At 33.5% G+C, this 15,241-nt stretch overlaps 1 protein-coding gene across 2 annotated transcripts; it reads right to left on the reverse strand.

The window, feature by feature from the left end:
• Positions 1-282: 282 nt before the first annotated feature.
• Positions 283-1,576, reverse strand: LOC149843049 (rhodanese-like domain-containing protein 17). Of its 2 annotated transcripts, XM_090001676.1 has the most exons (5): positions 1,304-1,565; positions 978-1,051; positions 784-854; positions 534-587; positions 283-445 (listed from the first exon to the last, which is right to left on the reverse strand). In XM_090001676.1, exons 1-5 carry the CDS (start codon positions 1,435-1,437, stop codon positions 356-358), a joined length of 423 nt encoding a protein of 140 aa, XP_089857802.1. In that variant the 5' UTR covers positions 1,438-1,565; the 3' UTR covers positions 283-355. The 2 variants fall into 2 exon arrangements, with proteins under 2 accessions (XP_089857802.1, XP_089857803.1); XM_090001677.1 differs by lacking the exon at positions 784-854 and having other exon boundaries at positions 881-1,051; positions 1,304-1,576.
• Positions 1,577-15,241: the final 13,665 nt, after the last annotated feature.

Consider the following 15,241-nt stretch of genomic DNA (forward strand, 5'->3'; position numbering starts at 1 on the left):
ATTCATATTTAGATCTGGCCTGATTCAGCACGAGTCCGTTTGTGCCCCTGTTCAAGTTCTCCACCTGATATCCTTAAAAACGACTGGTTATTTTTTTACACTTTACGCAAAAGATGGTTTCTACAAGTGGATCACCTTTTTGTTGAATGAGTAGCAGGCACATGTAGCATTGCAAGTTGTGCCCATTAAAGTCCTCCACACACAAATACATGGCACACAGGACTGGACCAAAATTGACAAATGAAAAACAGCATTTTTTCTTAGACTGGAATATGGCATCCATTTTCTGTAATTAAAGTCTCACTCACATACTAGCTATATCATCAGCAATAAGAATTACATCATATCTTCGTTTTCACAATTCGTCTTTGGGTGTTGTCACATCAAAACCATTAGCCAACCAAGCACCATACCCTCCATCCATGTTTTTCACGTTCTTGTAGTCCTGCAACCACACCCACTTGCACAACATTAAACACATTCACAGAAAATAATAACACAATTATGAACATACAACTGTATAATCAACTTACCGCTTTAAGAAGTTCAATAGATGCATCCAATGACCTAACCCCACACTGGCAACCCTGCATTCACATCACCTATCTCTGCTCAGATCCTCTCTCTTTCATCCCTCCATAAATAAATAGGTAAAGCTTGATACTTTTGAAATTTCCTTGTCTTTCAATTATTTATCGATTTTTCTTATAAAAGATGTTTCATTTGGATTTTGGAATGCTAATGATATTAATAAACAAGTAAAATCGCTCAGGAAATTAGTACCACAACAATAAGGTCGTCCTTGCTGCAAACGGCTGAAACCTCCTCCAGAAAACGAGGATTAATATCTTTACCTAGAAAAGAGAGAAGATATAATTACCGTATAAAACTTGAAGAAAACCTTGTCATGACTCGAAATAGTTGGTTGGCTGGCTGGCTGGCTACAAGAGTGGAAGGGTAGTTGGTTACATTAGTACCTTCAGGGGTGAAGAACCAGTAGGGGACATTTACAGCATTCTCCACGTGTCCTTTCATAAACTCCTCCTTGGTCCTAAAAACCATCCCACAAGAAACATACAAACAGAAGTTCAAAAATAATACATATATATATATATATACCTAAAAATCTCTCAGAAATTCAAAGAAACACGACAGTAGCACTGCAGAATCCAAGCAAATGACTCCTAAATGTCAGGTTGTTTTCCATCCTTCTGCTTTTCGAGCAGAATTGTCGAATTCTTCTCTCAGAAAACAAAAGGAAAGAAAAGAAAGAGCTAATACGACGGAGGGATAAAGAAGCAACCTGACATCAAGGAAGCGGTGACCAGAGGCCAATAGATCCTTTGATGTATGGACGTTGACGGTGACAACGGATTGTTTGCCGGAGATGAAGGGAAGGGCTACGGAGAGATGGAAGAAGAAGACGACCCACGACATCACGTTGTGTTGGTAGAGTTGGTGTGCGGGAATGAGGAGAGCCAAAAAAGAAAAAACAGAAAAGAGGAACGGAAGAGGGAAAGGATGGCGGTGGGCAAAGGCAACAAATGAAGAATTGCATCGCCTCACCAAGCGGGGTTGTATTATATAGAAAATAGGGCGAGGTCAAATGACTTTGTTGTATAAGGTGGGAACCGGTGTGCACGATGCACCGACCTCGCGCTCGTTGTTTTGGGGAAGGGGGCCAAACCCGTTGGTGCCGTTGGATGCCAAAACCCCGCCCCGCTCTTGGTTCTCTGGCAGTGGGTTTAAAGAAAGGCGGCCACCCATTGTTAGAGAAACTGAGCTGTCAATGCGTCGGTATGAGTGCCATCCAAACTCGAGAGGGTGTTACGGAGAGGGTGTTGTGTTTTCTCCGCTGAACACAAATTTGCGTGTTTGGGTAAAGAATATCTTGGAGCCCATTATTTTATAATAAAATAATATATATAAAAAAAAAAAAAAAGTAGATATGCTTTTGACGAAAATATTTTATCATAAAATAGATATAAGTTGGATGAAAATGTTTCATGCTCCACGTATATAAATTTGCATGTTTCACCTTTGTTTTTAACTTGTGTTACAACACATGACCGCCTTCTCATTCCTGCTTTGTGTTAGATAGAAAACTTTTTCGGGTTTGTTACCTATCTCGTGGAGATAACCATAAATCGAACGATTGGTTCTATCATTAGTGGGTGTCATAAGGGGATTTGTCGACCATCTCTTTTTCCAGTCTTCTATTTTTCTTCGTTTTCGTTAAGCAGTATAAAAAAAAACAATAATGCACAAACATTACAACAAGTGCCATTAAAGCATGTTGAGTACATTTTCATGTCATCATGCTATTATTGAAGAACGTATGTCATCGTGAGTGTCATTAAGGCATTGTTTTATTATTGCAGGTAGATTTTATTGTTTCGACTGTTGGAAACTTGAAGATATTTGTAAGGCAGTGGGATCTATTGACAAGAATGCTTGGTTACAGATGCGAGCAAGAGCCTTTACCCCATTCGGTATCGTTCATTCACTTAGTATATGCAATGTAACGCAAATTACGGTTATAGTAACATGTATATCGATTTATGAGATATTGTTTTGTTTGTTAATATCAATTTATAATATATTATGTTGAATTATCGTATATCGATTTGTAAGATATTGTTTTGTTTGTTAATATCGAATTGTAATATATTATGTTGAATTATCGTATATCGATTTGTAAGATATTATGTGTTTTCTAGTGTCAATTTGTGAGATATTGTTTTGTTTGTTAATATCGATTTATAATATATTATGTTAAATTGTCGTATATCGATTTATAAGATATTATGTATTTTCTAGTGTCAATTTGTGAGATATTATTTTGTTTATTAATATCGATTTGTAATATATTATGTTGAATTGACATATATTAATTTGTAAGATATTATGTGTTTTCTAGTGTCGATTTGTGCGATATTGTTTTGTTTGTTAATATCGATTTGTAATATATTATGCTGAATTATCGTATATCGATTTGTAAGATGTTATGTATTTTCTAATGTCGATTTGTGAGATATTATTTTGTTTTTTAATATCGATTTGTAATATATTATGTTGAATTGTCGTATATCGATTTTTAAGATATTATATGTTTTCTAGTGTCAATTTATGAGATATTGTTTTGTTTATTAATATCGATTTGTAATATATTATATTGAACTGCCATATATCAATTTGTAAGATATTATGCTGAATTACCGTATATTGATTTGTAATATATTATGTTGAATTGGCGTATATCGATTTGTAAGATATTATGTGTTTTCTAGTGTCGATTTGTGAGATATGGTTTTGTTTGTTATTATCGATTTGTAAGTTATTATGTTGTTGCCTTGATGTTGTGATTCATTCAATCATTTTTTTGACTTGCTTAATTAATTGGTAGCCATTGTTATATGCATTCTGAATAAATCGTAGTAAACGTATGTGTTGGCTAACGCAAATTGATATTGTGCTCATGACAGTGTTGAGCATATCAACTAGTTGCAATGAAGATGATGTATCTTAATCACTGGAAAGTCATGGAGCAATGAACATTTGTACTATCGATGCACCTGAAGAAGTGAATATGTGCATTAATGATACACATGATAAGAAGGGTGCAGGCATTGGATTCACTCTTGACTTGAATATTCCAACAGACAAAATGCAATTCGATAATGAGATAGACGATCATGACAGTGCACTTGACAAAGGTGCAGGCACCTCAAGTCTACATGATAGTACACTTGACTTTGTTTTCGTAGAGAGAATGTAGTTTAATAATGAGGAAGCTGCATACAAATTTTATAATGATTATGCCTTAAAACTTGGCTTCAGTGTTAGAAGGCATTTTTGGGCAAAAAATGAACAGGGTGTCACGGTGAGAAAGGCATATGTTTGTTCTAAGCAATGTTGAAAGAAGTCGAGTGAAAATTCAACAAGGAGCAAGTCAGATTCAAGATGTGGTTGTTCAATGAGAATGGTGTTAAGAAGACTTCCGAATGAGAAATATGTAGTTCGTACTTTAATCAATGATCATAACCATGTATTAGTCGCTTCATTTATGACTTCTATGTTAAGGTCACATTGTAAAGTAACTGAAGCGCATGTTGTAATTACTAAAATAGCTGATAACGCCGACATTGTACCAAGGAAGACATATAATTTGTGTGTGCACATAGATGGTGGTCGCGAAAATGTATCATTCACACCTATGGATCTAAGAAACCACTTGAGAAAGAAGAGGTCAGACAACATGAAGAATGGAGGAATATGTTCTTTGGTTGATTACCTACAGAAGAATTCAAGCATTGACCCTAGTTTCTTTAGTGCAATGCAACTGGATGAAGATGGGTATGTTGTGAATATGTTTTGGGCAGATTCAAAGTCAAGAGTAGATTATGAATGCTTCAATTATGTGCTTGTTTTTTATATGATAGTGAAGATTGATACAAAACAGTGGTCATTTGTGCAATTTGTCAGAGTGAACCATCACTCATGGAGTTGCATATTAGGCGGCATTTTTTTGTATGACCAGACCAAGAAAACCTTTGAGTGGTTGTTCAGAGTATTTACACAGGCAATAAATGAGAAGCAACCTAGAGTTGTACGTACAGATGATGGTCATGCAATTACGGCTGCATTGTCTCATGTATGGCCATATATACATTATAGCTTATGTTTGTGGCATATCTTTCAAAATGCAGCAAAGAATATATGACACATTTTTAATCAGAAGACAAGGTTTGATAAAAAGTTTAGAAAGTGTGTACTTAAGAGCATAGATGAGGTCACATTTATGTCTGATTGAGAGCAAATGATTCAGATGTACGATCTTGAAGACTGTGTGCAGTTACAACATTCATATGCAGACAAAGAGAAGTGGGCATTGGCATATGGAAGACAATACTTTTGTGCAGGTATGATAAGCACACAAAGAGCTGAATCTATGCATGTCACACTGAAAAAAAAACCTTGTATTCATGTTTAACAATGTTTTGCTTCATGGAAAAGTATGAATTATTTATAGACGATCTTAGACAAAATGCGCTTGAACAATATGTGAAATGCTTCAACACCTGCCCTGTAACTTTGGGCATAAAAATATTGACGCGACCTGCAGATCTATATACACTAACTGTATTTGAATGGACTAAGAAGGATGTTATGCAGGTCATGAATTGCAATATAGAAGGATGTATGCAATATGAGAATATGCATAAATACCATGTTGTAGAGAGGGCGAAGAGCGTTCAAAAAGGAAAGAAGCACATGTTACGTACAATATTGAAAACAGAATAGTTGAATGTATATGTAAACTGTTTGAATTCAAAGGTATTTTATGTCGTCATGCATTAAAGACACTTAATCAAGAGAAGATACAAGAAATACCTGAATCATATATAATGCGAAGATGGACGAGACAAACAAAGATTTAACTGCTGAATACAAATAATGTCAGTCCATCTAGTGTTGATGAGAAGTGTCATATAGCCTATGTAGGTCACTTATGCATGTTGCAGATTTGACATCGAAAAGCAAAGAAGTCTATGTATGTATAAGAAAAGTGTCAAGAAAATTACTTAAAAAAATGCAGTTAATTCACCATGAGTCTGTTGCAGCTCATGAAGACCAATCTAAGAAAATAGAATCAAATAGCGTAGGTGAAAATCATGCTTCCCCTGACCCTTATGAGAAGTTGCGCTGAAGTGTAAACATCATCTTCGATAAGTCAAGAGTAAACATTATAGATTATGATGGAAATATTCACCTAGCGAAGGGTATCAAAAGAAAACTTGTCTTTGATCGCAGTCGTCGGAGGACAAAGGGTGCAATGTAATTGGTTGGCAAGAAAATGTCTAAGAAACAATCAACCCCTAGGCAACCAAACCCTTCACATGAACAAGTATGTAATACAGTATATTGCTTCAAGTGTAAATTGTATTACGTGCAGCTTATCAATATCTAACTTGTGATTTCCAACATGCAGTAATACCTTATAGATGTGCCCTACAACATTGGAACCTGCAATCCTCCTGACCTGTTTAAATGAAACGATGGCATGAGTTTGACAAGTCTTTTGGTATGTAACAATTTTGGGAGGATGTTTGCATTTCTTGTTGAACTTAATGTAGTGTTTGATATTGTTCTATATCATTACTGGCTCAGTTCAATTCAAAAGTGAGCAACACAACACAGGAATCGTGTGTGGATTCTTCAGCTATAAAATAGTTATAGCATTTAACTTTCATTAGTGTAAATCATTGTAATGTTTAACATTCTATCATTCTTTATTGTAATTCTATAATTCTTTATTGTAAATCAATAATTCTTTGTTGTAATTCTATAATTTTTTGTTGTAAATCGATAATTCTTTGTTGTAATGTTATAATTCTTTGTTGTAATTCTAAAATAGAAATCATACTACAAATATCATAAAAATCGAAACTAAAAAACACATAATATCTTACAAATCGATATACGATAATTTAGCATAATATATTACAAATTAATACGATAATTCAATATAATAGCTTACAAATCAATATTAATAAACAAAACAATATTTTACAAAAATAGGTAGAAACGATTTATCCTATCGTGATTTTCACAATGACTAATAAAAGGCAAAAAAGAGAAAGAAACAACAAATCGATACGATGTTTATTGATAGCAATATCTTAAATCAATTCGTAAGCAATAATATAGTATAATAAAACATGTTTAAATGTACAACATACAACGTGAATTCTGGTTCTCGTCCATAGTATATTGTTTCAATATACTTCATTACAAAGATGCCACAATCGACGCCATTATTTTGTAAAGAAGCATCATCTGCAACGTGAAGCCGTCACGGGCCAATGTCGACACCCAACATGTCTCTGAAAAATCCAACCTGTGGTTTATGCAAAAGCAAGTGAATTTTAGGCCACGGTACAAGATACGTTAATCTTATAGATAGAAACTTACCAAATGCACAATGTCACGGTCTACACCAATGTTATAGTCCAAGAAGTTGTATAAAAATATTTTTTGTTTTCGTGCATCCAACACGTATAAGATCCAATGTTTTTTCGATTGCCACAATATAGGAATCAATACCTGCAAATCGATTATAAAATATCTTACAAAATCGATATAGAAATGCATATTGATAACATAAAAATTGATGTTAAGAATCAGTATATAAATCGATATTATGAATCAAAATAATATATTAATTGATATTAGGAATCAACATAAAAATCGATATTAAGAATCAGAACAATATCTTAAATCGATATGAAAATTCTTATTGATAGCTTAAAAATAGATATTAAGAATCAACATAGAAATCGATATTAAGAATCAAAACAATATCTTAAATCGATATTAAGAATTAGCATAAAAATCAATATTAAGATTCAGAAAAATATCTTAAATCGATTTGGAAATTCGTAGTGATATCTTAAAAATTGATATTTAGAATCAAAACAATATCTTAAATCGATATTAAGAATCTAAACAACATCTTAAATCGATATGAAAATTTCTATTGATTTCTTAAAAATCGATATTTAGAATCAAAACACTATCTTAAGTCGATATTAAGAATCAAAATAATATCTTAAATTGATATTAAGAATCAACAGAGAAATCGATATTAAGAATCAAAACAATATCTTAAATCAATATTAAGAATCAGCATAGAAATCGATATTAAGAATCAAAACAATAACCTAAATTGATTTGGAAATTCTTATTGATATCTTAAAAATCCATATTTATAATCAGTATAGAAATCAATATTAAGAATCAAAAAATATTTTAAATCGAGATGTAAATTCCTACTGATAGCTTAAAAATCGATATTAAGAATCAAAAATCGATATGGTCACATACCTTTTCACTTGACCAAAAGTCTACCATTTGGTCATCGTTACTCCAGTATTGTAGTCCGTCTAGAAATTCAGCTACGTATGGCATTCGGCGGACAATACTATGTTGAAGGAAACAGTAATAATAGTAAGTTTAAAACACGAAGGTACATTAGTAAATCAAAAAAGAAAATAAACATATAAGATAACTGATATACATTAAAATAAGGGGTGACAACGCGGATCGGCATGGTTGTTCCCTTGCTTTGAATATACATGATGAAATTGTGTATAGTCTGTTTACAACAAATATGCATTTGTTAATATACATACCCATGGCATACATAAATGTATAACTGATAGATGTTTCATACGTACAAAATTACTGATAGTGTTTCTTTATGCAAATTCATCTCGCATCCAATCGATGTTCTCTTCGAGCACTTTGCTGAGTTTTCTAGCACCTTGTTTTGTGGATGTTGCACTGAAATTAGCTGAATATTCAGTAAACGAACTGTAAATGACATAAAAAGATGAAGCAGGTTAAAGGAATCGAAGGTGCCCTTTTTATGGACGTTCAACTGAATCGTAGTGTCCTTCTTCGACATCGATATAGCTTTTGCGATGAAGGAGGTTAAAGGAAACGTCAGTTTTTTTGTTCGTTACTCACGAAGTAGGTTATAGGAAAGGCTTAAGTTCTTCTTTAAATGAAACGTCATTGTTCCTTGCAGAATACACTATTGAAGTTATGTGACGCTTCATTCATTTATTCTTCACGTCGTTTTATATCTCGTTAGTTTCCAAAAATCCTGCCCAAAGAATATTAACAAATAAATAAATTACATTGCGCATTAATTAAAAGATGTCATTTCATTTGCTAGTATCATCGAAATGACGTTAGTACATGTAAATGAATGATATGTCGCATAACATCAGTAGCATGTCAAATGTCGTTTTCCTAAACTCTATACCCTAAACCCTAAACTAATGTTATGTGACGTTCCTTGCACTTAAAAGGAAACACTATAAATAACAAACCCTAAACCAGTAATCCCTTAATGATTGAGCAAACCTAAGTACAAATCGTGGTAACTTCATAATCGCTATGCCTAGTAACCGCTATTACAAGAATCGTTATACAAAATAAACTCAAAACTAGTAATCGTTATACGATTTAGCAAATGTAAGTACAAATCATGGTAACTTCATAATCGCTATTCATATTAATCACTATACTAAGTAATCGCTATCACAGGAAATGCTATAAATAATAAACTCAAAACCAGTAATCGTTATACGATTTAACAAACGTAAGTATAAATTATGGTAACTTCATAATCGCTATACTGAGTAATCGCCATATTAAGTAATCGCTATCACAGAAAATGCTATAAGTAATAAACCCTAAACCAGTAATCACTATACGATTTAGCAAACGTAATTACAAATTATGGTAACTTCATAGTCGTTATACTGAGTAATCGCTATTACAGGAATCACTATATATAATAAACTTAAAACTAGTAATCGCTATACAATTTAACAAATATAAGTACAAATCATGGTAACTTCATAATCGCTATACATAGTAATCACTATACAGAGTAATTACTTTCACAGGAATCGTGATACATAATAAACCCTAAGCCAGTATAAATCATGAAAGAATTCTATAATTACAAATCTAAGTTTATGTAGTCTTGTTGATTTTTCAGTGGCACTTCTGTGTTACACTTATTAAAAAAAGAATTATATAATTACAACAAAGAATGATAGAATTACAACATAGAATTATCAGGATACACAAATCACATAATATGTTTATTCACTTGCACTTGACGACTCAGATGGACATACAAATCATCTCTTTCTTTGCCTTGGTGGAGACTCTTTATTCGGTGGCCTCTTCGTTCCCTTGCTCTTATTAAACCCACTAGTAATCATCTCAACCAGTGACCCAATTTATCTCCTCAAATTCTGCATGTCCTTCTGTAACTCTTTATTCTCCCTCTCTAGCATCGCTAACCTGTTGTCGAACAATACCTTCTCCTTTGGGAGGTATGTTTGCTCCTTATCGTGTACTGCAACAGAAGGAATCGTAGTATCTACCAAAGGGACACGATGAACATTATGTCTATGCTGAAAGACGACATGCTCGGGGACAAGAGTGTCCTTACTTTCAGGTTGCTTCTCCTCAATCTGTCGATTTTGGCGCATGGGTAGCCAATATTGTTTGAAATAGTTGGGGTCATATTGTCGTTCTTTATAATCATATGATATGGCACGAACACCTCCTTTATTTCAGTTATCCAATTGTTTCCTGAAGCATTTGTGTCAATTCATGTTCCTGGCCCCACCACTATTCATCTTCCTTCTTAATAGCACATGCACTTTTGGTATCGAGTGTCCCAAGCTAGCTTGTAGGAGTACTCGAGTATCATGTTGCAACTCGGCTTCATATTTGCTAAAGAGCCAAATATCGCAGACAGACGGTCTCGTAGACACATCAACAACCTCTTCATGCTCGTCCTCCCCTTCTTCATACGGTCTCCACACAACCTGTATAATCGAGATTATGGTATTATTCATGCAAAATGTTGAATGCGATAACGATTTGTACTAAAGAAGACAAAATCCTAAAGCAATGATTACTTAAGAATGCTAAACATTATAATGATCTGCCTGTAACACAAAATATCAAATCATAATTAATCGCTACACATAGTAATCGTTGTCGCAGTAATCGCTATCGCAATAATCGTTATCGCAATAATCGCTATACAAAGTAATCGCTATACATAGTAATCACATCACAATAATCGTTATACAGAGTAATCACTATTCATAGTAATCGTTATACATAATAATACCTACTATAGTACATCGTGACATCTAGTAGCGATTAATGTACCTTGGTCACACTTTTTTCCTCTTCATTCTCTCCTACTTTTGTACTTCTTCCTTCCTTCGCTCTTTCGCGTTCATCCTTTGCTTTTTCATTTCCCTTTCCTTCTCTTCCTCCTCCTGCTTGTTCCTTTCCCTTTCCTTCTCTTCCTCCTCCTGCTTCTTCCTTTCTCTTTCCTTCTCTTCCTCGTCCTCCTTCTCCTTCTTTTGTCTTTCCTTCTCTTCCTTGTCCCCTTCTCCTTTCTTTGCCTTTCCTTCTCTTCCTCGTCCTCCTTCTCCTTTCTTTGTCTTTCCTTCTCTTCCTTGTCCTTTTTTTTCTTTTCCTTTTCTTCTCTTCCTTATCCCGAATCTGTTTTCTTTGCCTTTCCTCTTCCTTCTTCTTCAATTGTCTTTGCTTCTCTTTCTCCTCCTCTTTTTTTTTCAACTGTCTTTGCTTCTCTTCCTCCTTCTTCAATTGTCTTCGCTTCTCTTCCTCATTCTTCTTATTCTTCTTTTGTTTTTCTTCTCCTCCTCCTCCTTTTTTTGCCTTTGCTTCTCTTCCTCCTCCTTATTCTTCCTTTTATTTTTCCTCTTCTCCTCCTCCTCCTTCTGCCTTCGCTTCTCTTCCTTATTCTCCTTATTCTTCCTTTGCTTTTCCCTCTCCTCCTCTTTCTCCTTTTGTCTTTGCTTCTCTTCCTTCTTCTCCTTATTCTTCCTTTGCTTTTTCCTATCGTGCACCTCCTCCTTCTTTTGCCTTGAATTCCTTTGTTATTTTTTATTATCCTCCTCCTTCCTTTCCTTTTGTTTCTCTTCGTCATCATTCTTCTTCTTTTTCATTTATACTTCTTCCTCATCATTCTTCGTTGGATTATCATCTTCAATATCTGACGGATTAGGCTTCGCTCTATACTTTACCAGCAATTACTCCTTTTCTTTATCATTCTCAATCATCATTATTCGGTAGTACACTTCTAATTGCTCATATAAAGCATATTGTTTAATGATTTTTTCAAGAGATTTCTCCTCTAACGACGAAGTGTTTCTTCTCTTATGAATGTAAGTCATTGGTAACCTACACAATACAAAAACTCACCGAGATGGCAAAGGGTGCTCTAGCAAAAGAAGATGAAGCGTTAGATTTTTTGTAGAACGTTTATGGGGAAATATTGTGAGGATCTTCTTTTATAGCAGAGGAGTTTAATGCTTATGGAACCCGCCAAAGATTTTATAATAAAATAACATATACCTTTAAGCGGTTCATATTTTAGGCAGTTTACGCAATGACGTCTTTGTCGGCCATAAATCGATATGGAAATTCATGTTGATAGCTTATAAATCGATATACAGAATCAGGATAAAAACCGATATTAAGAATCAAAATAATATCTTAAATTGATAAATAGAATCAGCATAGAAATCAATATTAAGATTCAAAACAATATCTTAAATCGATTTGGAAATTCGTATTGATATCTTACAAAATCGATATTTAGAATCAAAACAATATCTTAAATCGATATTAAGATTCAAAACATCTTAAATCGATATGAAAATTCCTATTGATATCTTAAAAATTAATATTTAGAATCAAAACAATATCTTAAATCCATATTAAGAATCAAAACAATATCTTAAATTGATATTAAAAATTAGCATAGAAATCAATATTAAGATTCCGAACAATATCTTAAATCAATTTGAAAATTTGTATTGATATCTTACAAAATCGATATTTAGAATCAAAACAATATTTTAAATCGATATTAAGAATCAAAACAACATCTTAAATCGATATGAAAATTCCTATTGATATCTTAAAAATCGATATTTAGAATCAAAATAATATCTTAAATCGATATTTAGAATAAAAACAATATCTTAAATCGATATTAACAATCAACATAGAAATTGATATTAAGATTCAAAACAATATCTTAAATCGATTTGAAAATTTGTATTGATATCTTAAAAATCGATATTTAGAATCAAAACAATATCTTAAATCGATATTAAGAATCAAAACAATATCTTAAATCGATATTAAGAATCAAAACAATATCTTAAATCGATATGGCAATTCTTATTGATATCTTAAAAATCGTTGTAATGTTTAGTCGATTTGCCTTTGTTATGAAAATATTGTCATAGTATAACGCAAATTGATGGTCAAATATCATACAAATCGATATGAAAATTCATGTTGATAGCTTATAAATCGATATATAGAATCAGCATATAAATCGAGGGTTTAGGGTTAGGGTTTAGGTTTAAGGTTTTTGGGTTTATGGCTTAGGGTTAGGGTTTTAGGGTCTGGGTTTAGGGTTAGGGTTAGGGTTTAGGTTTTGAGTTTAGGGTTTAGGGTTTGGGTTTATTGTTAGGATTTAGGTTTAGGTTTAGGGTTTAGGGTTAAAGGTTTAGGGCTTATGGTTAGGGTTTAGGTTAGATATTGTAGTATGTAATTGAAAACTGTGCGTGAGGAATTTACATTATAATGACATGAGGTGGCCATTTGCGTGTTCAAATCGTTGCTCATTTAGCGATTTCTATGAAAATCGCTTCAAAGGTTCATGCATGCAATTAAATAGTTGTCACGTGAATCGCTATTGTCAACAAGTATAAATCGTTGCTGCATCGAACATATAAATTGCTGCTTCAAACGTACAAATCGATATAGAAATTGAACCCTTCATAAGTACATGTCGTTGTAATGTTTGGGCTTCAATAGTAAACGTCGTTTCATATCCCGCTCGTTGTCAAAAATCGATAGGCCTTGTGAGACCTAGATTCTGGTTGACGATTTATGCGATTTACGCAATGATGTATATGTCAGCCACAATTGACGATCATGACAGATAACATGAAGAATGATGTGAATGTAGATTTAATTTTGCATGGTCAGCCGGAAGAAATCCTTTTGCCTCATAAGTGCACATAGTTTTCATTCTCTTCATTTTTCCTTTGCTTTTCCTTCTCTTCGTCATCCTTCTTCTTCTTCATCCTTAGTTCTTCCTCATCTTTCTTTGTTTGCTTTTCATCTTCAATATCTAATGGATTAGGCTCCACATAATAAATATCCAACAATTTGTTCCTGTCTTTTTCATTCTCAATGTTCATTATATTTTGGTACTTTACATAATCGTCATATATATCGAATTGGCAGATGATTTCTCCAAGAGTCATCCCCTCCAACGGCGAAGCTTTTCTTGGCTTACGAATTGTAGTCATTACTAACCTGCAAAACACATAAATTTAACAGCATCATTATATGTTACAACCGCCTCTCCAAGTATATATTATTACAAATTATCACATTCGTTACACAATCACCAACATTACAAGTCGTCGCAATATTTGGCTTCATAAGTAAACATCGTAGTACGATTTAGCAAAATTAAGTACAAATCAAGGTAACTTTATAATTACATATCGCTACTGCATCAAACATATAAATTGTTGATGCTTCAAACGTACAAATCGTTATCCTTCATAAGTATATATCCTTGTAACGTTTTGGCTTCATAAGTAAACATCATAGTATGATTTAGCAAACTTAACTACAAATCGTGGTAACTTCATAAATCATAAATACACATGACTACTGCTTCAAATGTATAAATTGTTGATGCATCGAACATACAAATTGTTGCTTCAAATGTACAGATTGTTGTAGAAATAAAACCCTTCATAAGTACATATCATTGTAAATCATAAATCGCTACTACATTAATGTATAAATCATGAATCATAAATTGCTATTGCTTCAAACGTATAAATCATTGCTACATCGAACAAATCGCTATTGCATTAAATATATAAATCAATATTAAATTCAAACTTACAAATCATTGTAGAAATTTAGCCTTCATAAGTACATATTGTTGTAATGTTTGGCCATCATAAGAATAAATCGTGCTAACTATTTTTCGATGCCCAGAAGGTGGGTAAGTACAAAGTAATTTGTTTCATTATGAAAATAGGTGTTATTTAGCTTGAATAGTACAACCAGTTGTAAGATTTAGCATACAAATTTATAAATCGATTTGTTTACATAATGAAACCTTACACAAAACTCACTGAAAGCACATAAGTTTTGCTAATCCGACAGTGGAGGAGAAACACCTAGAAGGTAGATGCAGCCGATGGTGGCAATGGTGCTCCGACTACGCTCTGATGGTAGCAGACAACAAAAAGGGGTGCTCCAACGACAGCAAACGATGGCAAAGGGGTGCTCCAACGGTAGCAGACGACGACAAAGGGTGCGCCTGTGGCAACAGACGACGACAAAGGTTGCATCGTCAGAGGGAGCTCCTGTTACAGCAGATAGTGCATCGTCAAAGGGTGATCTGAAATGTTTAAGGTGACATATTGTGAGGAGCTCTTGTTAAAGCAGAGAAGTTTACTCCTTAGGGCAAAAACAATGATGATTTTAACCCTTTCTGACAGGAGGACATTTTTATCCTTTACTCAAAATGTTGTTTTATGGCGCTAATGGCGGG

Source organism: Nuphar pumila, chromosome 3 (assembly GCF_984573655.1).
Source record: "Nuphar pumila chromosome 3, dmNupPumi1.hap1.1, whole genome shotgun sequence".
Taxonomy (NCBI): domain Eukaryota; kingdom Viridiplantae; phylum Streptophyta; class Magnoliopsida; order Nymphaeales; family Nymphaeaceae; genus Nuphar; species Nuphar pumila.